This window comes from Anguilla anguilla, chromosome 13 (assembly GCF_013347855.1).
Source record: "Anguilla anguilla isolate fAngAng1 chromosome 13, fAngAng1.pri, whole genome shotgun sequence".
Lineage (NCBI taxonomy): Eukaryota > Metazoa > Chordata > Actinopteri > Anguilliformes > Anguillidae > Anguilla > Anguilla anguilla.
The window spans coordinates 29,688,124-29,715,720 of record NC_049213.1 but is presented as its reverse complement, the minus strand read 5'-3'; the positions used below and the strand labels follow the sequence as shown (position 1 = coordinate 29,715,720).

At 48.1% G+C, this 27,597-nt stretch overlaps 1 protein-coding gene across 4 annotated transcripts in view; it reads right to left on the bottom strand.

Annotated features, from left to right (window-relative positions):
- The window catches only part of iqsec1b (IQ motif and Sec7 domain ArfGEF 1b), a 178,385-nt gene that overhangs the window by 57,762 nt on the left and 93,026 nt on the right, over positions 1 to 27,597 (bottom strand). The window contains exon 1 of one of the 4 annotated variants that reach the window (XM_035387610.1): positions 17,801 to 18,038. The exons of 2 other annotated variants lie outside the window; for them this stretch is intronic. In XM_035387610.1, coding sequence (XP_035243501.1) covers positions 17,801 to 17,877 — 77 coding nt within the window. In that variant the 5' untranslated portion in view covers positions 17,878 to 18,038. Of the gene's footprint in view, positions 1 to 10,902; positions 11,025 to 17,800; positions 18,039 to 27,597 lie in introns of those variants that run through there. One more of the 4 variants, XM_035387612.1, reaches the window with a different exon arrangement.

The following is a 27,597-nucleotide window of genomic DNA, read 5'->3' as shown; positions in this document are numbered from 1 at the left end:
GTGTCATCGCATGAGTGGGGGGGGGGGCTTTGTAGGCCTGCATTCACAGGGTTTTTACAGCGAGCACCAGCGTGGAAGTTTGATCCCAGGCAGAGAGAGAGAGAGAGCGCAGGACGCGCTGAGGTGAAGCGGTAACGCACCGGGGCCAATGGGAGGGGGAGAGGTGGGGGGGGGGGGCGTAGCGTCTGGAGCGCCTCACTGACTGACACAGGGAGAGATGTCTGTTTACACTGGGCCTGGGCTAAACACTCAGGCTGTAATGACTGTTTACAGTCCAGCGTGACACGGCGAACGCAGCGCTGTCATTTCCCTAAGTGCCGCCTCCCTCGGCAGCCGTGCAACCGCTACTTAAAGCAGACCCGCGAATAACGCCCCCAGCAGTGATCGTGGGGGCGGGGAGAGGGGCGGAGCAGCGCCTCTGCTGAGCTTTGAGCTCCGACAGCAAGGGCAAAATGGCAGAGCGACTGTCTCTAAGCACAGAGCGCACTGAGGCCGCCCCATTTCAACATTCTGAACGCACCAAAACCAGACTGGGCCAGGCTGACCCGCCACTCAAACAAACGGCCCTCCTACCCTCATTATCCCGGCTAACAGTTTTCTCTCCCCACTAAATACAGGCCATCCCCATCAAACGCCTTTCAGTAGACAAAAGAGATGCGTCCTAGTACCTGCATACACACTTTGCAATTTGTGCAAGGGCAATTTAGCTCACACAGCTACAGAAAAACTGCTTTAGTTCAAGATAGGACTTGGCTTTTGAAATTTTTCTTGTCATCATTTCTCTGATGACTTCAGCAAACAGCTTAACTTCAACTTTGTCTACTGTTGCAAGGGTTTTCATCATTAATGACAGCACTATTCAAACTCCCCTGCCTCTGTGCTAACATATCCTCATATTTTCCTTTCCAAAAACCTAGTCCCGTTAAGCTCCGTAGTTTTGCCCAGTTGTGTGTGGTGCCCTGGGTCTGTTTTCCAGTGTAGGCACACTACACAGACCTCATTACTGAGGGAAATGTTCAAAGTGCCTTTTTGTGCTGTCAGTGCAGCATAAGACATCTGCTGTGCAAAATCCTGCTGTCTGACATGGACAGGCATTCCTTACTTTCGCATCCCTGCTTAGCGCTAACAATCTGCCTGTGATGAACCCAACAGGGAATTACTGTACACTGCCAGCCGAAGCCGGTGCTGCACTTTAATTGAGTAAAGCCGTGTTCCACCTCAGTGTTTGGATGGCTTGAAATGAATCCTGCTTACTGTTTACAACCAACAATTATACTAGGAAAAACACATAAACAAATCGTCCATGAGCTGCCACATAAATATCTCTGAAAATAACAACTTCATATGCAAATTTCGTGTTCAGTAAGTTCAGTTCAGGAACGGGCCGAACGACAGAGAGATATATATTTTTTCCTGAATCTCGGTGACACAGGAATGCAGGGTTTGACATAACAGGGTTCAACACGGGTCGACATAGCTCAGGAGGTAAGACCGATTGTCTGGCAGTCGGAGGGTTGCCGGTTCAAACCCCGCCCTGGGCGTGTCGAAGTGTCCTTGAGCAAGACACCTAACCCCTAACTGCTCTGGTGAATGAGAGGCATCAATTGTAAAGCGCTTTGGATAAAAGCGCTATATAAATGCAGTCCATTTACCATTTACCATTTACACCAGTGCTGGCGTGGGACAAGTGAAACTGCTCGTCCACTTGCCGGACGAGGCACGTGAAGATCCGAGGCCAATTCATAATTCAGTTTGTTAAATTCTCTGCTTTACCATAGTTCAGCTACCACACACGCCGAGTTGGGCGTGAGGAGAATAAATTAGGCGAGGCAAAAGTCACAGTGGTTACTGAGACCACTGAGACCACTGACCACTGAGACCACTGCTATTACAGTAGATTTTCTACCAGCGCGTCACAAGAATGCAGCATCAAAGATATTGGGCTGCATTTAATCAAACACACTGTTTAAGGGTAAATGCAATTCTAACAAACTATCAGGAGTTATCAGGCAAGTAGACTTAACGCAGATATATTGTGTCATCAAATCAGTCAGTGAGAGTCGTTTCAAAGAGAATGTGTAATATGTGTGTGTGTGTGTGTATATACTTTCATTTTCAGCTCTCAGAAATACTTGAAAAAAGAAACAAAAAAGTTAAGAGTAAACATTTCAGAACTTCAATTATTCCCAAGGAGTGCATCTGTAGAAGACTATGCTCTGACATTTTCAAAATGGATTCATCAAAACGGTTTCTAAAACAGCACAACCTAACATGACTGCTTTTGTTGCTGAGGAAACAGCCTGATAGGTACACAGGAAGCTTGTGAAATGGGGGCACGGTGCGCATTGCCTGACAGTAGCTCACGGGGAAACAGTGAGGCACATTTTAAATGTGAAAAATGAACGCGGTCACTATGCCGTGCGACGACTACCCATGTCCCCCACATCCATTACCTCCTCGCCATCCTTTATCTGTTCCCTTGGTCTAATAAGCTGCAATGAATTTATAATGTTCCAGGTCTTTCCAAAGAAATCACATGATTTATCAAGGCAAAAGCTGCTATGCTCTTTCTATCATGTGCAGCTTGTTCAGTGTGCGCGCGCGCGCACGCGCACACACACAATTATGCACATATATTCACACTCATCAACAACTGCACACATACTATAATACATGCACAAATACACACAAACAAATGCGCACACACACAAAACACACACACACACGCGCGCGCGCACACAGGCCCACACACACACACAGCATTATATTAAGAGCTAATCAGATGCTAAAACTGCTTTTCATTAGCGCAGAAAGAAGACAAATTGCTATACGGAGACCACTGACTGTGCGCGGAGCTGTCGATTTATCATAATGGGAGCGAGGGAAGGCCAGCTGCCCCGGCCCCACTGATGGTCCCACCGCGCTGCCCTACTGTCAATGCGCACGCGGCTTCCCCGATTACCGCCATCCCCTCCTCTGGACCGGGCACCATCTGCACGGAGACAGTCATCTGAGCACCGTCCCGGCAATTAAGCGCACCTCATCACCACATCGCCGCGAACCCAAATTTCCTGCTAATTACACATGCTGGCCAACTGGGCCTGTGCAGGAGCCGAACACAAAAGGGCAGCTCAGAGAGAGGCCCGTGGAGCAGCAGCTCATGTACGCTCACACGGGGCGCGTTTCAGCATGCAGCAACACGCCCGGTGATGCACGCTTACTCACATCTCCTTTCTGGGTGCTGTTTTCTTTTTTAATGTAGCCACACAAATGTGACATCATACTGAATTTATGGGTATTACTGCCGTTTCTTATAAATGAGGCGGGAAAAAAAACAACATGCCATTCTCAGACGGTGACGCAGTACAGGCTACGCGTAGCGCATTTGTACGTGTGTTTGTGTGTGTGTTGTACCTATTTTCCACGAGCTGAACTGCAGCCAGGTTAGCCACAGTCAGAACAGAAGCAGAGAGCATGCTGGGAGTCTGTGAGGTGCTCACAGCCAGTGATTGAGGGTGTGCTGTAGAAAAAGACTATAATATTGCTGCACTTCTACACACTGTGAGGATTTCCATTCATCCTTGGTGTGGTACTGAACAGATACAAACCATTTCTGCAAAAGAACTGCCTGAATAATTACACATGATCACAAAGGACTTCATTCAGGGCAGGAACGGTTAATGGCAGGAAATTGATCGGGTTGATTGATTTCCTGCCCCCCCCCCCCCACCCCCGATTTTCACCCTGTACTGTTTAGCATAATCCAGTTATGAACAAAGAGGTGAAGAGTAGCCAAAACTGCAAAGCAGGCAAGGCCTCCAAAAAGAATGCAGAAAAAAATTAATGTTTAGCTTCAAAGTAATAGCTTTCATAGGTGATGGCACTTCAGATTTTATCACTTGGCATGAAATATTGAGCTTGTACCGCCTTTCTATGAGAGAATGAGCTGATTAATTTAGAATTCATCCCATAGTGAGCCATCACAGTCAGTTTCAGAGGCGGTGCGATGCCTGTTTTGATGGAGCAGAGGTGTTACGCCGGAGTCCCAGCACATTTTATGGAGGAAGACCAGAGTCCCTTAGAACACAAAAGTGCTCTCCTGCCTTACAGAGATACACAAGAAACTCTCTAGCATTTTAACAGCACTGTCATAACATTTACTGTTCTGTACCGAAGAGCATCCAATTAATGGGACTCTACATTGATGGGCAAGCCATTTCTCTTGTTCGTGTCTCCTTTCTGTTCCTCTCCATAGCGTAATGCAATCTGATCAGGTGTGTGCTCCAGAGGCTGAATAGCTCCCCGCGCTGTATTATTCTGAAAACCCAGCAGCGGCAATAAACCACTACGCCCTCAATCCTTAAATCAATATACCACAAAGGCTCTGAACCAAACTGTCAGTTCCAATACTGCGGTAAATGACTGTAACGTAATAGTCTCCAAGTTCGCAGATGCCAACTGCTGCTCTATGGAACACACACAAAATAATAAAAATTCACTCTGATGTCTGAATTCGATTTGCTTTAAGGTACAACACCGCGATATCAACAAACTTCCACAGTAAAAGAAAATAATTTACCTGGCAGATCATGCAACGATATTGATGTATTTGAAAGCGGCACTGGAAGAAAACACCTTTGTTACACAGAGGTTACAAAAACAATGAGTGCCCTACAGATGCCTCTCTCCACTTCTCTTAACATTTCAAACTATTTGAAGATTTTGCCAAGAACCAAGAAAACTGACACTCCACAAACAAAAGTCGTAAAGTCCCTATCGTCTGAGTGTGTGCTGGCTTTTCAGCACAGGATCAACACACTGTGAACCTCGCTGAGCCTCTTAACATTTCAGCCATAGAGGTCACTCGGGACAGGCTCCAGGGGTACCAGTCTGCGCTCTTTCGTGTGTTGTTTTTCCCCACCCCCATTTTTTTTGTCCCAAAAAATAAACAAATAAATTTTAAAAAACGAAAAGAAAAACAGGCCTTTCCCAAAAGAGATACAGATTGCGGTGTTGCTTTAACGACTCCACCACAACTCTGAAACGATTAAGCCGATGCCAAAAACGCTGGACACAAACCCTGTGAAAATAATCATCACAGTGGATATTTTTCTCCGCAACAGCGGGGCCAAGGGGACTTCAGAGAGAGAGGCGCGAGGTGGTTCTTCAACAACAGGTCTTAGGTTGCCCTCCAGGAGTGGATATTGGGTTACACCCCCCACCCCCCTCCACATATACCGCATCACGTGGGCCTGGGGTGCTCTCTCTCTCAGCCTTTCCAGATGACAAGTCTGCTCAGCCACCGGGCCAGAAAAAGACCTTCCTTCTAAAAATGCATCAGAATTTCTGACATATGACCATGCCTAATCTCTCCTTTCCTCTCCACTCCCTGCACTTCCCCAACCGCAGAGGAACGCTGTGAAACACCCCGGGGCACGTCAGAGTGCTCTTTGAGGTTTTGATTAAAGCCGCGTCTGTTCAGAATGTACAGATCTCTATCGCCGTCTTCCGCCGCTCCGTTTTCTTTTCAGCCAATCTCATTTTCCCTTTCACGAGACTTCTACTTGACCTGCCACTCTGTCTCTTCTGGCAACATTATAACCATTACCATGTTTAAACGTTACATAATAGAGCATGTGACCGCTGCATCGCTAGCAGGGCTAAGGGTGGGCCGTGTGATGAGACATCGTGGTCTGATTCCTCTTTTGGAAAAGAAGGCCATTCATTGCACATGTTCCTTTTTTTTTTTGCTTGTTTGTTTTGTTTTTTAAGTTCAAGTCAAGTTTTCCATGGACTCTGAGTACACTGCATTTTCTCATACCAACACCAAAAATATGTCTGCAATAAGCATTAGCTCCCTATGGTGAAAATAATGGACTGCAGAGCGTCCCGCTGGGAGCTAGTTGTACTCCTAAATGGGAAAGGTGAGGCGGGCTAAATCACAAATACTGGGTGGAAGTCAGCCTCAAAACAGGGATTTCGACCTCCCCGGTGAATTAGATAATTCTCTGTAGATTCCCTCCCATTTCTGACACATTACGGTTACGGGTCTATGTGGTGGTTAAGCTAAGAGCCACGCAATCGTGATGGCGGTACCGGAGGCGTGCTGATGGCGTGGGGGGTGGGGTCGCGTTGGGGTCGGAGATGGTTTGACCCAGTCAATGCTTTGAGGTCACTGTAGCCGTAAATTTTGAATGATTGCCGAGGAAAATGGCCGCCACTCTTGTATAAAAGATTGAGGAGGCCCCCAGGTGGAAGATAAGGGCAGCCCAAGCTCTGGCCATAAAGGGACTGACCTTGGCCTGGGGGCAGTGCGGTGGGGGTGGCGAGGGAGCACCATAATCCACAAGGGAGGCAATCATTCTGTGCCGGTCCAGTTTTCATCAAAACAATTTTATTGTGCATAAGCTATTCCTCTGCCTGTGTGGCTTATCAAAGTGGTGCACGGCTGTCCCGATTTTATGTTAGCATTACAGCTGTAGAATCCATTAAATCTAATTTTATGAATTATTGGGGAAAATATGATGGCAGGCAAGCAACCCAAGGAGAAAAGGTGGTAAATAAAGATTTATTTTTTAAAACTGCTGACTAGACTCTTCACAGCCTGAAGTCAGTTAGAATTGATCTAACAAATGGCTCAATAGAAAGGTAGTGCTTCAGATCATTAAAAAAAGTAAGTTATTTCTGGAGAATGGCACTCCAACACTGGACTGATTTTAACTTGTTAATGTTGACATATGGGCTCCAACAAGCTGTGACCAATGTTTAACTGACTTACAAAAATATCACGTAGGAGGAAAATACTGCTGTCCAACTCTGACTCAGGCAACCTTTGAAGTATGAAAGCCTAAAAGACTACAGGCCCCACACTCCCAGTTCTTTTACATCAGAGATGTACAAAAACATGCTGTTTCATTCACAGGCTTTCTATAGTACTTATAGTTTTCTTACTAAAGGAAAGATATGGTAAAATACCATTCATATTAAAAGCCACAGTACACCCATGAATTTGGTATTTGGGAGAATTAAAAATTTGTTGGGACATTGTTTTTTAAATTTCCTTCAATTTGATGCTTACAGAAGGGTTCATGTCTAAACAGTCACCCTGGTGCCGTACTCTGTTGATTCTAAACTGACAGTCACAGTCACACAAGGCCATTTTAGTTATTTTAAGTTTGTTAGCTTAGTTCATCATCTTCCTTTCCCTAAGTGCACAGCAAATGCTTTATAGGATTTATCTTCTAGTGCAGGAGCTCTGAGAAGGGAAGCCAGAAAAAAAGGATGACAGAAAATAAATAGAAATATCTTTTTAAAATAAAATCTTGACACTTCTTTTAAAAAAAACACCCTTTACAAAGGGCAGTAATGAAACTCCCTCTACCAGTAGAAACATGAACCGCAAGCATTAAAATATTCATGAGAGCTAATTAGAAGCACAGTATCAGAAGCACAGGCAGGGTCTGTCAGAAACAGCATAAGTTGAAACCATTCATTTAAAAGACCTTGGTCCCACACACAGTAAATTCAAAGCTAATTCTCCTTCAGACAGCCTGCCTGTCCCAATATAAATATCCACTGGGCTCCAGAGAGGACACAACTCTTCACCTCAAAATCACAATACATTTACTTCAACAGAATCCTTACGCACTCCACACCTGCAAACTGCAATCAGAAAGACTGCTAAGATGACTTCCAAACACGATACATTCTCATACACAGGACAGACTACCTCTTAAACTCTTAAATCACATTTTTCACATACAACAAACCAGCACAAAATAAGCCTCACTGAATTCTCAAAAAACTCTATAACGATGAAAGGAATTCCTGGCATAGTCAGGATGAAACCGTGAAATTCCTTGCTGACTCAAGCCAGGAGGAGACACAAAAGGAAAAGAAGCGTAAAAGACAGATCAAACTTCTTCTTTTTTTTTTTTTTCGAAGCGCACTTTCTCACATTTCGCACGAAAGAAAAGAGCAAAATAAATGCACGTCACACACGTCCCGCAGTGTGGGCCTGTTCCACTCGAGGTGGATCTACAGTACTCACCAGACGTGGAGACAGCAGATCTAACTGGCCTCTCCGCCGCTCGAAACGAGTTGACGTTTGTTTTCGGTCAGCTGAACAAGCAGTAGGAAGGGGGGGGGAAAGAAGGAAAAACAAAAACAAACCGCCTGTTGTGGTTTTCACTCTGGAGCGGACACACGCGTATTCCAAAGAGCAGGCACGGCTAGTATAGCTCAGCTCGCGCTGACAGTCCGGTGCTGTTGCACTTGCCCAATGAGGGGAGGTCCTGGCTGTGGACAGGTCTGGGCGGCTGACGGACGTCTACGCGCCGGTCTGCGCGGCTGTCTGAACGGCTGTCTGCGCGGCTGCGCAGCCGGAAGCAGTCTGGCCCCCTCTGAAAGAGCTCTCCGAGGAGGAGAGCGCTGTGGTAAACAGGGGAGATTTATCCCCTCCAAAAGACGGCTTTCCAGGAGGGCGCACCCACCCCCGGCCACCCCTTCCTCCTCACCCGAGCCCTCGTCTCACAGACGTGGAAAATGACAGCGGAGTCAGCAGACGCTGAGCTGGAGTCCCACTCGCGACACAGCCAGAGCGCTACTCACAGGAGGCTCAGGAAGTCTGGCGGATTCATAACGCCTTTCAGCGAAAAAGCAGAAGAGCCCCTGCTTTCCTCGCCACTCGGAAAAATCGTGTGAGAGAGAGACAGAGAGAGAGAGAGAGGGCAAGAGAACATGACACGGACGGGCACTGCCGGCTCAGCTGAGGACGCAGAGTAAATTAATAATACCCTCTGCTTCCACGGGCAGCCGCTTTAATGCCCCGGATCAAATTGCCCCGGCTCTACTGTTTCAAGGCAGCCTTTTAAAAGTTGCCGGAGCTCCTGAAAAACATTTCGCTCCGAGACAAACCATCAAAGTCTACCGGGGGGGGGGGGGGGGGGGTGGAGGGCTCGCTACAAAAAAAAGGGCAAGCGTTTGAAGGTGAATTTATCACGGATACGCCGAGGGGGAACAGGTAAGGCATTTCCTCCAGCTGCCGCGGTCTCGTCTTCGTGGCGTGACCAGGAGGACACATGCTTGGGCATAAGGCCGCAGACACCCAAACAGGGCAGAGGAAAAACAGAGTGGATGAGGGGAAAGAAGGAATAAACTCGTGAGCGAGGCCTACGTTCGGAAATGAAAGGCCCTGGCAAGCATGACTCCAGGCCTCAGGAATGCTCCTCCTCCTGCGGGATGGATTTGCTTGCGGACAAAAGTACGGAGAGAGCCGCTGTTTCGCCCAGCCATCGCATAAACAATCCCTCAGACTCAGCAAACACTGTGCAAAGGATTAATACTTAACTAAGCAGACAAAATGAATACTTAAGCAAACAGGCAAAAGCAGACTTCCAAAATGCTTCCCACCCAGTCCCAAATGAGAAGGTTCCAAGAAGGTACTTACTGTGTAAGTAAAGCCCATGGGGGGAGGGGGGGGGGGGGTGGCAGGAATGAGACTTAACACCACGCTAATGCACAGCCACTCTTCTGAGGAGAACTTGATAATTAAAGGTCGGCTTGATTGGAATCCCAAATTGGACATGAAACAGGACTTTGCATATTTCCTTATGCTAGATGATTACATGGCTTCTGAGTGCCATCTCTGCCTGTCGCCATGGGACCCGCCCTTCAGAGCATCCTTTACACTTTAAAGCACATCAAACATCTGTGGTGCGTGTGCGTGTGGGTGTGGGTGTGTGTGCGTGCGTGCAAGTGCTGGTATATGGGTACTGGTGAGACAGTCCGTCAGACAACGGAGACCCATGTAAAGGGAAACTGACACACTACAAGCATGAGTAACAGTGGAAAAAGTCTGTTATACAGTTATACAGGAATTTTTACATGTACCAGATGTGGCTTCGAAATTCAATAAAATACGTACCCTGCTTGACTCCAGCAAACAGCAGCTTCCTGTAAAAACAAAGTTTTAGCCGCGCCTGGCCAATCCCCGAGATTTGAATTACAGACCATACAATTTATGGGTAGTGATCGGATAATTTGCTGACTAAGGAGGATCAGGGCTAACCCTACAGCCACTAATTGAAGCCTTGCTGTCTGGAATAGCTAACAGACCATGGCCATAAATGCTTTAACTGTTATTTTACTCACGGCCCTTGTAAACATCCGCATGCTCTATATGACACCTTTGGATGAGTTAACAAGATAAAGGATTATAAATGAGGCAAAGTGCCACACATCGCTCCTCAGATCCCTTTTTAATGCTCAACTTTGCCCTTACTGTCCCAGCACACTTGCTGATAAACACATTAAAAAGAGAGTCCTTGAAATTCTGTCCTCTGCTGGCTGTAAGCACACGTGACAGCCTGGAGCACTTCCATAAACACTGCTTGCAGAGAAACATGCTCCTTGAAACTCCCACATCTGATTCCGATAATAGGATAGAATCTGCGTACTTACATATCAAGGACATCCCCGTACACAAACGCATCATTCCGGATTTTAGAGATTAACCACAAATGAACAGTATAGTTACTGACAAACCTTAAGGTTCTTCAGGTATGTTTCAATTGCAGCTCTTAAACAATGAGGCAGGTATCAATCCGTCAACAAATACATGGCAGTCACTTCCAACTACTGTTCTAAAAACCGTGTCAATACGAAAGTGAAACAGACCAAATCAACTTTCAGTTTGCAGCCCTCCGTAAGCCATTCATGAGAATGAGTGAGTTAGCGCCCACACAGTTAATCTGACCATGCTTCAAACGTGCGGAACAGGTGACAGCTATGAGACGGAGTCCGGGCTCGCTACTCTCCTGCCAATCAGAAGGCGCGGCAGGTCAGAAGCCTGTTCCAGCTCTCCATAGCCCAGCTCGTTCCTGATGAAAGGGGATATCCTACCTCATTGTCCTCACAGAAATGCAGTACTTCCACATTAGATTCCACATTGCAGTGACATCGCTCATCTGGAGACTTGAGACTGGTCTGGAAGGTCTTTTGGTCCGAGGGTAGAAAAGTCTCAGGCACACACCACGGCGAGGGGCTGTCACCGACCCGGAAACAGCGTCTGCCAGCTCAGAAACACGCGGACACTCCTCTCTCTCTCTCTCTCTCTCCCTCTCTCTTCTCTCTTTCTCTCTCTCACACTCTCCCCAGGACCTCCAAATCTGTCCCGCGGTTCTGACCCTCCTGAGAACAAATGACTAATTCCTTCTCCCGCAGCTCAAGTTTCTGCAGTTGTTGCTCCGCGTGAGCCCTTCGTCTGGCTGTATTTATCCCTGTTCCACTGTGTCCTTCGAAAGACCAAGAGTACGCGCTCCTGCATTACCAAGTATGGCAAAGCCACTAAGAGCGCTACACTAGGAAAATGAGTCTACAGTTTACTTCTTTAATGCAAGCCGTACACACACACCCCCTAAGACCTCCTCCTTTTCCATATTGCTTAGTTGTGGACTATAATACACCCTAAATCATCTGGCTGGGACTGTCTAAACTCCCAGCTGTCTGTGGGGTGGCTGGCTGGGCTGTTCTGCTTGTAGGAGGCTTGAAATCAGGCCCAAGTCCAACAGTGACACACCTCCCCATGGAGTTGGGGTGGGAGGAGGGTTGAGTTTAAGTTCATAGCTCGAGGAGGACCATTTATACTATTAAGTCAGTCTTAATACCATGACAGGGAGTAGTGCGATGGAATCTAAACACGGGATTGTTTACCGTTGACGGTGTGTGAGTTCAGCCAAGACACTGAACATGCCCGGCGACCACTCCTTCCAGACCCGCCAGAGAGGCCATGACATCATAATCAGGTTCCTCAGAAGAACGAAGCAGTGCTTGGCTTTGGAGCTGCTTTCTTTACTGGAAAACCCCATGTTGTTCTAAATTAAACCCAAATGCTACAGCAACAGAAAAGCTATTGAGAAAGTACAAGAGGCAAAATTGAATATATGAGGAAGAGAGAGAGAGAGAGGGGGGGGGGGAAGAGAGAGGGGGGGGAGAGCACCATGCAGAGGGTACACGGGAGAGAAAGTGCAATGCAAAAGTGGCCTTAAATGGTGCTCTGTGGCAAAGGTAATTACACACAAACTGCACATAAAATTACGTTCCCATCCCTCTGAAATTCACTTGAGTCCTATCAATTTCGACAAAAGAGTTTTCTTATGGTAAACTGGAACATAGATTAACCCAGATTGCTTAAAGCAGAAACCTGCACACCACTGAATTACGTATCTGCATGGCACTAAATTAAAGGAGATTTAAAGGAGATAATTAAAACTAGTGAATGTGGGGTACTAACTGCTCAAACACATGAATGGATTAAAATGTGATAATATTATAGACTGTGGGATATTGTAGTATTAGCACTGTAAATGTATAAAACTAAACAGACAGAAGCAATATGAAAAAAATGCAAAGTGCTATTTGCACAGATAACAAAGACAAGGGCAGACATTTATTTTACTGCCGTAGTAAAGGAATCAAATTAAAGGAGATTAGACTAAATGAATGCACTCCAGTTTGCTCTAGCTGCATATTCATGAGTCAGGCCAGGGACGCCTGTGCAAGCAGGAGTTTGTTTGATATGACCCAGCCTGTGTAAGCCCTCAGTTGCCTGCTGCCAAACAACTGGGAAAGAAATCAAAACCATAAACACACCAATCTGCACCCCCCACACTACATATGAAAGATACAGTACAGATCAGGGTACAGTCAAACACCCTAAGTGTAATACTGAGTTTCTCTACTAGTAATGTGTAAAAAAAGCTGAGTTTGTATGCATGTGCTGAACATGTATAGTTAGCATATGTGCTAATTGTATATATGGTTACAACAGCTAATTTGCATTAGGGCTTTAGTGATGTTACATATACACTCACTGGTCTGGAAATGTTGTTGCCCAGGCCTGTCACTACTGCTCACGTGAATGCATTTCTGTTCCCCTACATTGTAAGTCCCCCTGGATAAGAATGTCTGCAAAATAAATTAATGCAACACACAGTGGATTGTAAATACAGCACAGCGAGATCCACAGAACTACACGTCACAGTTGTAATTAACACCAAAGTGCATGACTTTACTAACATAGACATCAAAACCCACATTATCTCAATTCGCAGTTCAAAGAGACAAACAGACGATGCGTTCACGGAGCATGGCGCGCGTGCTTAGAGAGCGCTCCGCGTCTAAAGCCACTGCAAAGCCATTGGACGCAGACATCTGCGCTGCGCGAAGGCTGGCGCACTCCCGATAGCGGCTTATGTAAGAGAGAGGCGCGGGAGGGCTGAGCGGCGGCTCCCGAAGGCGGGCTCCGCGCGGATAAGATGCGACACGGGACCCCCGGAGGCGGGAAGCGGGGGAGCAGCTGGTCTGACGGATATTTCCCCGGAGGACGCGGCTCTCCAGCACCAGTCGGGGCGCGTTTGCGCTTGGCTCAGCGGCCAAGAAGAAGAAAGGGATGAGGGAGAGGTGGAGGAGGGGACGGGAGCCAGGCCCCCCCCTGGGAGGACGCGAAGGCAGCGGAGCGCCGGTCAGGTGCGGGGGCCGTTCCGCGCGGCTCGCCCGCGAGGGGCAGGGGGAGGCCGGGTGTACGGCGAACCTCGAGGAATGGGATTTCTGGGTGGTCGGCTCACGGGGAAATCGAGGCTCATGGGTGGCTCTTCCTCAGCTGTCGGAGCTGGCGGCCACACAGCACAGGGGTTTGAGCAGTGGCTCCTCGCTTCCAGAGAGGTCTGGACAGTGGTCTTAGCCTGCAGCAGTCACAGTGCAGGTAACTGGGCTGGGGACCTCAGTCAGCAGCCAGGGGAAGAGCCCATTGCCAGGACAACGGCAGCCCAAAGCCCTGGAGCTGACGGAAGGTTCCAGAAAAGAGCGGTCAGGCGGCTACCACAGCAAATCCACCATCGCGTCGGAAAATGATACATGCAGACACGGTCGGGCCATCTATCACTGTGTCACTGGCTTCGCCAGTTCCTGACACATTTCGGGTGAAGTCACAATTGCTTTGCCTCAGGGAATTCTGGGAGCAGTGGGGACGGGACGCGTCTGGCAGCGCGAGTGGCGCGCACACGCACAGTTAGCCATTCAGCCGCCCCTGCCGTCAAAACCGAACGCACCGGTACAGGAAGGCCCGTGCCCGTCCGCACACGACGCGACGTGCGGTCACGTCTGCCCGGCGTGACGCACAGGCGCTGGTCTTTCTGACCTCCGGAACATTCCATCCATCTTACGCCTTTAACGGGTCCTTACATTTTCCATTCCTTTCACTGCTGAAAAGGGCCCCGAATCGCTCTCCTGAACAGCTGCCAGAGCTAAAAACACAAACCGCTCCCTATCCCAGCTCCTAGCCTTCCCTCATAATGGCCTCAGTGCTTGGCAACCTAAAACCGGGCAGTGTGAGAAAGGCCCATCCAGTTCACGACCACAGCGAGCCTGCCAACAAACCTGCTTGTCTATTGGTCCCTACACAGCACCCACCGCCCCCCAGACTTTTTTTAAGACAGCCATAAAGCGAAGGAGACGACTCAATCAGACATTATAAGAGGAAAATGAGGACCATCAAACACCGAAAATGTGCCAAAAGCAGAAATTAATTCATTAGGCATAATGCGTTGATTATGAAGAGGTAATTATGCAGTTTTTTTTTTTTTTTTTTAAATGTGTTTTTCTTTCTCATCTTGAGCATACTTAATGGGCCACAACAACGAGAAACATTCTCTCCTGTTTCTGGAAAGCACACTCTCATGCACAGCTACACCTGGGTCAGAGACCTCGTTAAGTAATACACCGTGTCGGGGAAATGAAACAATGGAGAAGGATGGTCTCATTCAAAAAGAACACTTCAGAGCAGCCTCTGTCGCTAACGCCACTAGAGAGCTCATCCCAGGATGTGGCACTGTGCCGACTTCAACAACACAACTGAGAAACAAGCATTCACGGATATGACTATAAACTACCTCTGTGTGGCACCTTACACACCGCCTGCTTAAAATGAAACCACAATGAATCCAACAATGTCTCCATATGGTAACACCCTGTTTTGTACAAGAACACATTATTTTGTGTTTACTTGACCTGCCTCAACAAATAATCCAAAACCCCATAAAAAAAACAGTTGTACATTTATTACTCAGTAAGCAGAGGTAGGCCAAAATGCCCACAAAAATCTTGTAAATTACCAAGTGATTTATAGACTTGAGAATCCAGTGACCAGAGTTTGAAAATCACCCAGAATGTAGTAATGCCTCAGAGGGCCTAATAGCTCCAGCTGTATTAGTCAAAGGGAATATGCATGACCCATTCCCCAAAACTGAGCATGGAGCTGCCACTCTTATCAGCTCTCCCAGGACCCCAGCTTAATGGGGGTTGCAGAAGATGGAGACCTCTTGTTAATATCTGATGGGGAACCAAGGAAACTGCACCCTAAACAATAACTATATACACCCCCATGGGCAGGATGCCAAAACATATGTGCACAGCATTAGAATAGTTTAATGAATCCTCCATTTCAGGCGAAGGCTTATGAGATATTGTAGTGTCTTGTGGTGCATTTTAAAATGTTTTAGTTTGAGGATGAGCATGAAAAGCCAATTACTGGAGGACCACATGCTCGCTAGCGTTAGCTCCTGCCAAATCCCCTGGGCTTAAAACCAAGCAATTATTTACACTAATTAGTGACAGACATTTGCATTTTCCCATTTCTCAAACGCGGCTTTGGTACAGTATTCCTGAGGTTTGTGAAAGCGTGCGAGCGGGCAGGTTAGCGGAGCCGCTCGGAGGGGAAACACGCAGGGCTGGTGTCTGGCACCTCCTGATCTGGGGGGCGGTGGGGGGGGGTGATGGGGAAGGGAGGACGAACAAAGCGCCAGATCCTCCAGCAGAGACGCGCGCGGGATCATCTGGCCCCACGTGCGATCAGAGCAGCAGACGGCACGATGCGAGGCGGCGACCCACGCACACACGGGGGGGGGGAGGGGGGCGAGCACGCCAGCGGAGCAGCGCACGCTCTTACAGTAGTCAGGGGCAACCGCTGCAGAGTCACCTTGCGCTTTGTGCAGAGCCGTTATTTATTCACCCAATCAGGCGTGGCACAAAGTACAATATGCCTTTAATTCTGTCCCCCGGATTGAAATGTATGATGTCTCTGCCCTTTGATCCACTCTCTCAGGGGGGGGCACAGACTCACTCATGCACTAGTGATGGCAAATGCACATTAAAAAAAACAGAACTCCTCCCGCACACATCTGCAGGTGAACAAACTGCAAGAGCCTTATTTAGTAGTTTGACTGTGGAAGGAACTAGATGTGCACACACTCACACACGCACGCACTCACTGACACACGCACGCACACACGCACGCACGCACACACGCAAATAATTGCATGCAGAAATGCAAATGAAAAGTACACTGAGAGAGAAAGAACAGAGGGAAGATGCTTCCTCAACAGCCAGAGCCTATAATGGAATAAAAATCACCATATACAGCAGAGCAGCCAGGAGCTAAAAGACATTATAGCCATAACTCTCACAAACAGGGGAAACCAGCGGGGGGAGGGCAGGTTCATAAATAACGGGCCCAGAAGGTGTCTGACAGTTCAATCCACGCACAGAGAGATGCACCTCCTCCAGGGCTGAAGGCTTTTTACACTTCCAACTTCTCATTTGCATGTAGTTAAAACTGAAGAGCTTTGATCCGCTCCGAGGTGAACTCACAACAGAGCTGACTTTTCCTCTTATATGAAAATAATTAAGGGAATATTACAGAGGGGAAATCCAAGCACACCAATAGAGCCCTCTGAACTTTTCCGTGCGTTCATCATTTTCTTTTTTTTCTCCTTGTATGTCTGTCATACAGGCTATAAGAACACTGCAGCTGTCTTGGAGAACAAAGTTTGAGAGTCGTGATGCAAAAGTGATGCAGTGGCTACAAAAATAAATAAAAAACACCAATACATACACAGAAAAATAATTGCCAACTCTTGGCATTTAAAATGCACAAAGGATAAAGAAGTGGGATTAGAAATGTACCAAAGAGATGGAGGAGGTGTGAGCTGGCATGCTCCGTGTGTGTGCTCTATAGACCTGGAGACTGCAGTCACATATCTGAGAGACGGGCAGAGAGAACTGACACAGACGAGAGTAGGAAATGGAGCCATGCTGCTCACTGTTAGCCCCACAGCTGTACCTGCACTCTCTGGGCTGTGTGGAGCCCCCGTGTCCCAGGGCTACCCGGTCTGTGCGTCCCCCTGAACACCCCAGCGCTGCCCCCCGCCACTGTCCCATCACAAAGATGAGCTGGGGGGCGAGAGGCGGGGGGGGCGGGGGGGAGAGTGGGGCGCTGTACCAGCAGGAGGGGGAGGATGGGGGGTGTGAGGTGAGGGGCGGCTCAATTAGCCGAACAATGAACTCTTAAAAAGCTCTCCTAACAGTGGAAATTAATGCTCACCAGGCATCCCACACAAGTCAGGCAATGTGGTAATCTCACACACGCCCACCCTGCAAAGCGCAAGCTGCTGCTGGAAATTCTCTATACTGTACATACACATTATAAGGTCAGTGATACAGTACTGTCTATATAAAAGGAATAATGCATATGTTTTGCATAAAGTAAGCAATACTATGGTCACTTGACAAAGAGCTTTTATAATACCCCATACTCACATAAACATCATAAAAACACAGAGGAACGTGTTTAACTTAGTACAAATGGCCTGGGCAAACAGGAAAGACAACAAAAAGAAGTAAGTGCTGGTGGTAATAACCCAGTCAGCATTCTATTTAAATGCATGAATATGAAATTTCTCCTTACCTTCTGTAAAAGCCATTGAGCGGCTGCAGACAGAGGAACTGCCAGTAATCCAGACAGAAGGCTTTTAGCTTGAGCATTGTGGCGGGGAGGCAGAGCGGAGCAGTGAGGTGAGGGAGCTCACGGCAGCATCGCGGGCTGCGCTTCTCTGGAGGAATCGCGCTTCGCCAGGCCTGACGGACGCCTGGGTTCACACGCCGGGAGCTCGACGAGGCGTCACTCGCTCCTCAGCCCGCAGACGGGGAGCATCCCTCCCCTCCCCTCCCCTCCCCTCCCCCTCCCAAACCCCCGCAGCCCCGCCCCCCTCACGCAGACCCGCCCGGTCACCGAGGACCTGCTCCCTCCTCAGCAGGCGCCGCGCGGGTGTGCGGAACTGCAGCGACTCAGAGCTCACACTCTCACCCCCCGGCCTCCTGTCCCCGCCCCCCCCCCTGCTCTCCGTCCCTCAGCGCCTCCCGTGTGGGCTCGCGCCCGTGCGGTCCGGCCGGTGCCGTACGGCCTCCGGCTAACGGAAGGAGGTAAAAGGAGGTGCTGCTCTCTCTCTCTCTCTCTCTCTCCCTGTAACCCCCAGGTCCTCAGCGCTGAATTACAGCTGCTCCCATTGTCTGTCATGCGCCTGTGACACGGACCGGCCTCACCACGCTCCAGCGGCACGACAATGCAAACAATGGCCCCCCTCCACCGGCGTATTAATTATGCTTTATCTAATTCCCGGCACCCTTTGCCAGTCGGGGCTGCGCGGAGAAAGGCTAATCACCAGACCCACATGGCGCGCAGCGGGGGGATCTGCTCGGCAAAAGGGGGCCGGCCGCACAAAGCCTCGTGGAGATACGCTGATGCCCGGTTGCTGGGGCAACGGGAACACGGCGATAAAAACTGCAAATGGATCCTTGATGAGAACTGCTGATTGGTCAGAGGGGGGGGAAAACGGAGGACGGACGCTCTCGAGTTGTGGAGCACATGCCCACCTCCGCTATGCGCAGAGAATCTCACCATCGCCAAATCGCTCGCATTGAAAAACAAAATGTATTCAGGTTGGACTCATTTGCATACCCGGGGTTAATGCTGTCAAGGGCAACGGAAGGGCAAAAAGGGGGAAAACGGGAGGTTTGTTACCCCTCATCAGGCGTAACAGTTCACTGAGCACTGATGAAGCTACCGCAGCTGCTGATAAAGATGACAGTGGGTGATGCTTTCACGGGAAGCGTTCTGCATCGCCTGGCGAAGATGCCCACGGGACCCGAGATGTTGCCTTTCCTTTCATGCTCTTGAAATAAGTGTTTTTGGGAGCATTATGCAGTGCGTGGACACAGCGCCTCATTGACACATCCTGCATAACACACAGTCACATGCAAGCGTAATGTGGGTGAAGACGTGGGTGGTGATCAAAGTATGAAATAAACACCAAAGACACCCAAAAAGCAACAGCAGTTTATTGAGGGGCTCCAAACACGAGTGATGAGCGATGAGCAGTGTGGTTTGAGTCCACACATTAGCAGATTAAAGCGCTGGAGTAGGGGGGATCCTCATCGTCATGCATGGCCAGAGGGGTGCACCCCCCCTCCCCCCCCCCCTCCCCCCCCACCCCAGCGCTGACTGGGACCAGGCCTCCCGGACCCCTCTCACGCCCCCCCCGCCAGGCACCGCCGGCCTCCTTTCACTCACTCCCTGGCACAGGCGTGGGTCGCCTCTGTTCGGAGACAGCCAGTCAATAGCGCGTGGCCCAGAGAGCCCGGCGAACCCCGGACAGGACTGAGCGCCCTTTGTGTGCGCCAAGACGGTGAGAAATGAGTCTTCACACCGCCGGAGAGAAAGGCCACGTCGGGGGCAAGCAGTATTCACAACGCGCAACACAAACCTGCAGTTTCTCCATTCCGTTCACTCATTTTTTTGTGTGGGTTTGGTGCATTTCCCTCTGTGATAATGCATGTGAAGTTAGCAGGCAGAAAAAAACATCTACTAGTTGTAAAGGCGTACTGGATTTATCTCGTGTGGTTCCTTAATGTGAGGAAATCAAAGTGAATTTGGTCTCACCCTCGCTGGTGTAATCCCCTGAGGAATGCCAAAGCGTTCAGGAGAGAGACTGATACTCATGCATGAGTGGGAATGAAAACAGCCACCCGATTAAGCCCAAAACATCAGAAAATCAGTCGGGTTTCTTGGGAAGAAGTTCCCAAGACATTGCCTAAAAGACATGCGCGTGCTCACAGGCACGCACACACACAAACACATTTACAAACTGTCTTCACTGACACACACACAAAACCATCGCTATTTATCACACCTTCATTCAGTACTGATGAAGAGGTAAAAAAAAAAAAAAAAAAGATTATTTAAATCCCAATGTTGGTGCCTTTCTGGTGTCGTTTCATTGTCCTTTTGAGCAGGTTTTGTAGATACAGCGAAAATACAAATGAAAGACAAGTGCAAGAGACTTTATGACCTCAAATCTGAAAACAAAGCCATCAGGAATTATCACTGGGAAAATTAACATTAAAATAGCATAAAAGCCCATCATGAATGTAAGAATTAATTCTAAAATTTGTTTTGGGACCAGTATGTTATTTATTTAAGAATACAAGTACGTGTTTAGTGATCATTTTTAAATTTAGCAAGAACTACCAAAGGTATTTTAGCACAGTTAGTCTTTTGCTCCAAATATATTACTGTATTCTGACTACCAAAAACAGCAGCTGCTACTAATGGGGTTAAATGGGTTTGTCATCAAAACAAGTGTCTAAATGAAAGGATATTCACTAATGTAAAGTTGCACTTAATTTTGCAGCAACGTCGATAAACATCGCTGCTTGTAAACCCGCGTTCAGATTAATTCAGCTGAAGTCCCGAGGGACGGATGCCATTAGAAATGGAAATGAAAAACACATGGCCTGTCTAAAATGATTTATTTTATTCCCCCTAGTTTGGGCTTAATGCATGTTCACCACAACGCCGGACAAGTGCTTCTTGGGCTGCGTCATAAAAAATATAAGCCTTTATTACAGTCAACAGCAATTCTGTATGGGTATACTGAGAGACAGTAAAATACTAAATACACCGAGTTGTGTTTTAAATTCTGCAATATTTGATCTTAACGAATGATGCAAGCATTTACAACCTCAGGCAGAACAGGACGATCTAACGAAAGCAGTGAGTTTGAATGTGTTACAGAAGCGCTGTCGGAGTAAGTGCATTTAAAAGTGATGAATAACAACGCGGCACGTTTGGTATCCTAGCAGTTTTAAAATGGCCACTCGGGGAGGGAAGTCCATGAAGAAAGCGAGCATATTGTCCGAGCAGACAGACAAAGGGCCGCTCAGGCTTTTGAGAATCTTCGCTCGGTCGTTTGCTTGTTAAGTAATCGGCTGCTCTGTTTTATCTCCTCTCCTTTACTGCGCGGCCCTCCCCCTTGCGTGAATGCAGCCGAGAGTGGGGTTACCCACGTACCCCTGCCCCTGTGTAAACAGGGCCATTGTCTGGCCCGTTCAGCGAGGCGGCCCGAACAGAAGGCACGCGCGACGCCAGCGCATTCATCATCGGGCCTCCCCGGCCGCGCCCGGCCGCCATCTTCCGGCGGCCGCGATTGAGACGTTTACGATGCCTTAATCACCGCTCGGCACAGGGAACACCTGATTACGGGTGGCCTGAGCCTTCGAGCGAGAGGGGGATGGGCAGAGAGAGAGATAGAGAGAGAGAGACAGAGAGGGAGGGAGGGAGGGAGGGGGAGGAGAGAGAGAAAGAGAGACAGAGGCAGAGAGGGAGAGAGAGGGAGGGGGGGAGAGAGATAGCAACAAAGCAGTGATTTCATTATTTTATTGCCTTAGTTTTAATTACCCTTCAAAACAATCAACAAACAAAACAATTTTAATGGCTCCATTAACCCATTTGATTGCATAATGTTTTGGCAACACTGTATTTTGTCCTGGAAAAAAATAAAAATAAAAAAATGGGTTTTTTCTTAGGAGAAAGGGAGCAGGGCAGAGAAAGAGAAGAAGGGAGAGAAAGCAGAGCTTGTTAAGTGGACGTGTGCCATCTTTCCACTGTATACACACAATGCAGCACATGGACAAAGGGGACCCCTGCAGCCTCTCACAAAGCCTCTCCTGCTGTTCTGGGGTCAGAGGTCATCACCGCACTCACACACCATGCTCGCCAATCACCAGCACCTCCCTGGAAGCACCAAGGCTGCACATAATAAACATCAATTCTGTATGAACTTGTCTGGAAATGGCAAATAAGCTTTAACATTTGAACATGTGCGTGCACAAATCACTGCTGCCAATAATGCTCTATATTGTGTGAAACGGGGAGGTGAGGACCTGACTGGGTTTGGTTAAGGGCAGATCAGCCTCTCCCCTCAAGAGCACACAAGCTGAATTATTTTCTTTTTCAGAGCAATAACTGCAGGATGCACATTCGTTCCAGCTGGTGTTTGGGAGGGAGGGAGGGTGGCTGACTGAGGTGACGCCGGGCCTGCCTGAGCCATTAGCGGGGGCGTACGCACACCAGGTGCTCCTGGCTGGCTGGCTGGGGGGACCCAGCTGCGGCAGAGGCTCCGTCAAATGAGCTTCAGGGGGGCCGGGGCGCTAATGGCGCCGCTCACCTCCTGGGTACCGATGCGTTTCCCCCTCCTTCGCTGGCCCCTGGAGGGCCGGAACGGGAGGGGACGGCGGGGGGGGGTGGAACTCATCCCAAGGAGACGGCCGTTTAAAGAGCGTGCGGCGAAGCCTCAGACAAAGCCGTCCGCCGCCGCTTCGGAACGCGAGCGCCTCGCCGTGTTCTGAAGCGGAAAAAAACGTCAGACGACGCACGCTCGGCTCCTGAACCGGCTGTCGGGGCGACGGGCAGTCGAAACGAAGACGAGCGTCTGATTGCGCTTCGCGCCGCCGAAGGGCGGTCTCAGACGCACTTCCCTGACTCCGCGTAACGGCTGAGCTGATCTCACCTGAGTCTGCCGGGAAAAAGCGAAGCGCGACTGACAATAGCCTGATTGCTGGGGGAGAGGGCCGCTAAATTAAGCCAATCAGCGGCATTTATCCCGGCTTCCTCTGAGAGGCAGGCGCTCGGGGTAATCTCCACTCCAGCACTGCTACTTACAAACGTCAATACGAGACAAGGAGGCCTTTTTTAAAACGACACTTTGGGCAGGCATGAAAGTGGTGGAGCTTACCGTTACAATTGCAGAACCCCCGTCACAATTTGAATTCGTAAAACAATCTGTCCGTTTTCTGTGGAGCGCAAGGCTGTTGTTTTCTCACTCTTCGAGCTGAGACCCATGCTATCTTTTTTTTCCGGAGATGATAACCGGTGAGCCATTTGCCCGTAACGCAGATCTGGTCGTAACACCGTGGAGGATTAAAGAGATACCAGCAAAAGCACTTATGTACGGGAGCAATGATGATAACCTTATGGAGAGACTCTTTTGAAACACTTATATCCACGATCAACACATCGTCATGGGCTGAGTTTCCCCAGAAAGTAACTCTTACCGTATGCAACAAAACGCAGACACCAGGTGCGTACTGGAAGCATTCCGCAGATGATGCGATGCGCTGCGATAACCAATGAAGGAGCCACGTGTCTGAAATCCCCTGATCGAACCCGGAGCCAGCAGCAAACCGAGAGGGAACAGACATGCAGACATACTCTACAACCATACACATTGCCTCACTTTCTGGAGCCAGAGAGTACTGCATATACACCGGTCTTTATTATCGTTACGCTCAGTAACAGGACACAGTCTTTGAGCAGCCTGATTCTCTGAAGCCATGTGGTATCACGTGCCCCACTGATTATTTTGGCTATCCAGACCATCGCTTAGCGTAAAGGGTTACATGACATGAATGTACATGCTATGCATTCTTTTTTTTCTCAAGGAAACCCAACGTTCTCTGGATTTTACTGCACGCTGAAATGATTATTTGAAAAAGCACGTGCCAGAATGCCTTTCTGCATTGAAGAGCCCGCTGCACAAACACAGCCCAACTCCTCAGCCGCAGGACGCAGCTGATATGCAAATACTCGGCAGTTGCACAAACATGCGTATTTTCATAGCAATATTCTGCCCGGTGACCTCAGTTCGCAAAAATAATATCAACAGAGAGGCTTCCAGCGGTTCTTATTATTGCCATTAAGTCACTACACACTCCCCTCTGTGGAATAATCACCCATGGATAAGCCCATCTGCAGCGACACAGAAACTGTAATAAAAGACAGGAAAAATACTGCATCGCTTTAAATGGAATCACCACGGATGAGAAACATAATTATTCCCATTAAAAACCATTTAAAGAAAAGCAGAGGTTAAGCATTCTCACTGTGAATGAAAATAATACGAGGCTGAAGAAAATTGCAATGGTAAGCACTGCTCTGCCAGCTGAACATAGCACACACCTAAGACATACAAAAGGTTCATTACAAATATGTACGGTGCTCGAAGAGCTGACATTGTTCTAGACAAGATACACACATCATATGATACTGTAAATGTCAGCATTATATCCTCAGGAGTACAAGTTTCTTGTATCTTACTTCATTTGATGCAACTTCGTAACTTTCCTGTCAAAGTTACTGTACGCTGAAATGTGTTTACAGTTGTGAGTGAGCCTTAGTCTTTTTGTTGTTCTTATTTGTATATGTTTTACTGCTGGGTTGGTGATGTAATGTAATGGTTAGGAAAATGCCCGTGTAACTCAGTGGTTACATGTTTGATTCTCAAGTGCCACACTGCGATTAATTGTTCCAGTGAAATATCCAGCTGTATGAATGGACTATATATAAAAAAGGCTTAAATGATATGTGCTCTTACTAGGATAAAGTTGACAGTCTTAGGTCTGTGACTGAATGTCTTTGTGGAGCCCCATTCAGCCCATGAAGCCCTGTCCTCAGACCGCAGCACACGGGCAGCCACATCTCCTCTGTCTAATACCCTTTCATCCGGCACAGAGAGCAGGCACAGCCACATAACCCACTGCCCCTCCACAACCCACCCCCGCCCCCTCTTTGGCGCTAAGTGACCCAGGGAGCCGCTATCATCGCCTCATCGACAGGATGCGGCAGAAAGTCGATAAACAGAGGCGCTGAAATGGCCTCAAAACGCCCCCCTCCACCCCCCCACCCCTCCGGACAGGCGCCGACACCTGGGGAGGTGGGTAGGCGTGTAATTGAAGCTATTGTGCGAGGGACTCGGGCCAGCTGAGCTCCAGACCGGACTCATCGGAGCGGAGGCCCCAGGCCGATCCTCACGCGCGTCCCTCGTACGGCCGCCTGCTCGGCCGAGGCCCTCACGCGTGGCCCGGAGCGTAGCCGCCTGGGGCTTCCCTGGCAAAGGCCCCGCCCAAAGCTACTGAACTGCCCCTCTGTGCTCCTATCACACCTGCCTTTAAGAACGCGCAGCGCTCAGGGACACCGGCCTGCAGGAAGATAAGACAGATAAAACGGAGAGGTCATGAAGCGTCTCGGCAAAGATAAAACAGATTCGCTCCGCTTCCACTAAAACAACCGACTCCCTGTCTTCCACAGCACACGGTCCCAAAGAAAGACTCCTTGCGATCACTATTCATCAGAAAGAGGGGAGAAATTCGTCAAGGCGGGCCTTTGAAAGCAGGCAGGGCCAATTCCAGCCAAATGTGATATAGGTGGCTGCCTAGGGCGCCATCCGTCTGCGATCACAACCCCCAATTACACCCCCCCCGGGCACGCGATTGGTAAGTACAGGGCAACAGTGTTAATGATGTCATGCAGCTGGTGGCTCTTATTGGTCCACTCCGGGGCACATTTCCCAAACATTCCCTGTCCTCTGGAAGGCAGAAATTCTAAATTTGGGTCTCCAATTATATATATATTTTTCCCCCTCTGGGAACTTAATTGAAAAGAAAGCAGAAATCAGACAGTTTTTGTAACCTGCTACGACACTACAACATTCCAGGCTGATGCACTAATAAGCCAAACCTAAAAGCGTCTAAAGCCAGAGTCTTTGAGCAATCCTTGCTTTTCGCAGATACATCTTTCTGAAACTGCATGCCCTCCAGAGCCTCAATGCAGCTCATCTAACCCCCACCGAGGAGGCAGCTGCACGAGCCCTTGAGCTGCACTCCCTCTAGTGGCAAGTGATGAGGCCCTTCAGTCCTAAACACAATGAATATTCATGAAGGCCAGCTCATGCTTTCCAAAAGCGCTCTCTGAACAAATCCCCAATTTGGTGCCAGGCATGTGGATCTCAGCTAATTGGTTCCAAATAACCCCACGAGTGCACGCGAACAAATAAACAAATCAACAAACAAACAGTTGCAAGAAAAAAAAAATAAATAAATACATTTAAATTCATTCATCTGCAGGCTTTCATAAAATCACAGTTGCAGTTCCTTTTCGTAATGAAAGTGGGATTTACGTAATTTTAATTGATAAAAAAAGGAAAAACGTAGACCAACTGCTGTCGTCACAAGTTGAGAAATGTAATTTGTATGAAGGTTTTTCCGGTTAGTTTTTTTTTTAGCTGCCACAGGAACGCCAGCTTGATTAGAGATTACTCTAGGACTGATCAGCTCCAGAGAGGACACAGTGTCCTGACCTGTAGGAATCCCCTACTGTCACTCATCCTGCATAAAACATTAATCTGCACCACTGAGAAGGGCTTGTGGATAATCATCCACTGCACCACGACACAATTATGGCAAGGGGGCAAGAAACACATCATTCAATAATAAACATTCCTAAAGATGCCAACGCTGCATACATCTCCGGGATGAAGATGTATACTAGAAAACAGTACACTAATAAAAACAGTGCATGCTGTTCGCGGTCTGCAAAAGGCTTTAATAGCTGTTCATTTCGCTGCAGTCACATGGAACTTAAAAGGCTTGGTGGGTTCAGTTCTTTGCTTTGAAGCTTTTTTTTTTGCGCGGTATGTCAATTCAATAAACCATAAAGACATGAAAGTCAAAATAAATGTCACTGAAGTCCAGCTGATTCATCAGTCATCTGCTAACTACTACTGGAATGCCAAGCAGGTAGAAGAGGATATGCTAAAGGATAGACGAAAAATGATATTTATTGATTTTGGCTCAGATACTTGCATGCCATTAAAATATACATCGTGCCATTAAAATATACACATACAGGAACTCAAAAGACACTGAATCAAATGCAGGAGAATGCGTAAAATGCAGACAAACACATGCAAACTTCTCCGAGAGCACACACTCCATTAGGCCTGAAAAAGGCTTGTTTTTGGTAGGTTTGAAACAGTGGTTGATTGGCTGACCCAGAATAAAAGAGAACAATTGGAAGAGAACAGAGTACAAAGGTATGTCTACTTTTATGTCATCAATCATGACTATGAGCAAAAGAGAGCCTCTCTGTTATTGTTACAGAAAATTGGGTCATAAGAGGAGACTGTTATCTCATTCATTAGAGAAAATACAAGCAGAAAATGACACTAATTTGGGCATAACAGGTGGTCTGTCTGTTACACATTACAGGAAATACAACCAGGAGAGCTGTTCTACCTCTAGTAAATGACACAAAATGCAACCAGAAGAGGTGCTCTGTCTTTTACACATTAAAGAAAATACAACCAGGAGAGGTAGTCTGACTGTTATATGTTACAGAAATTCAACAAAAAGAGGAGTACTGGCTGATACAAATGACACAAAACGCAACCAGAAGAGGCAGTAGGACTGTTATACACTACAGAAAATGCAACCAGCAGAGACTATGTGATGTTTATGCATTACAGATGTGGTTCCTAGGTCAGAATCACCATGCAGCACTTCAGATTAGCCTCCAGGAAAAAAATGTTCAAC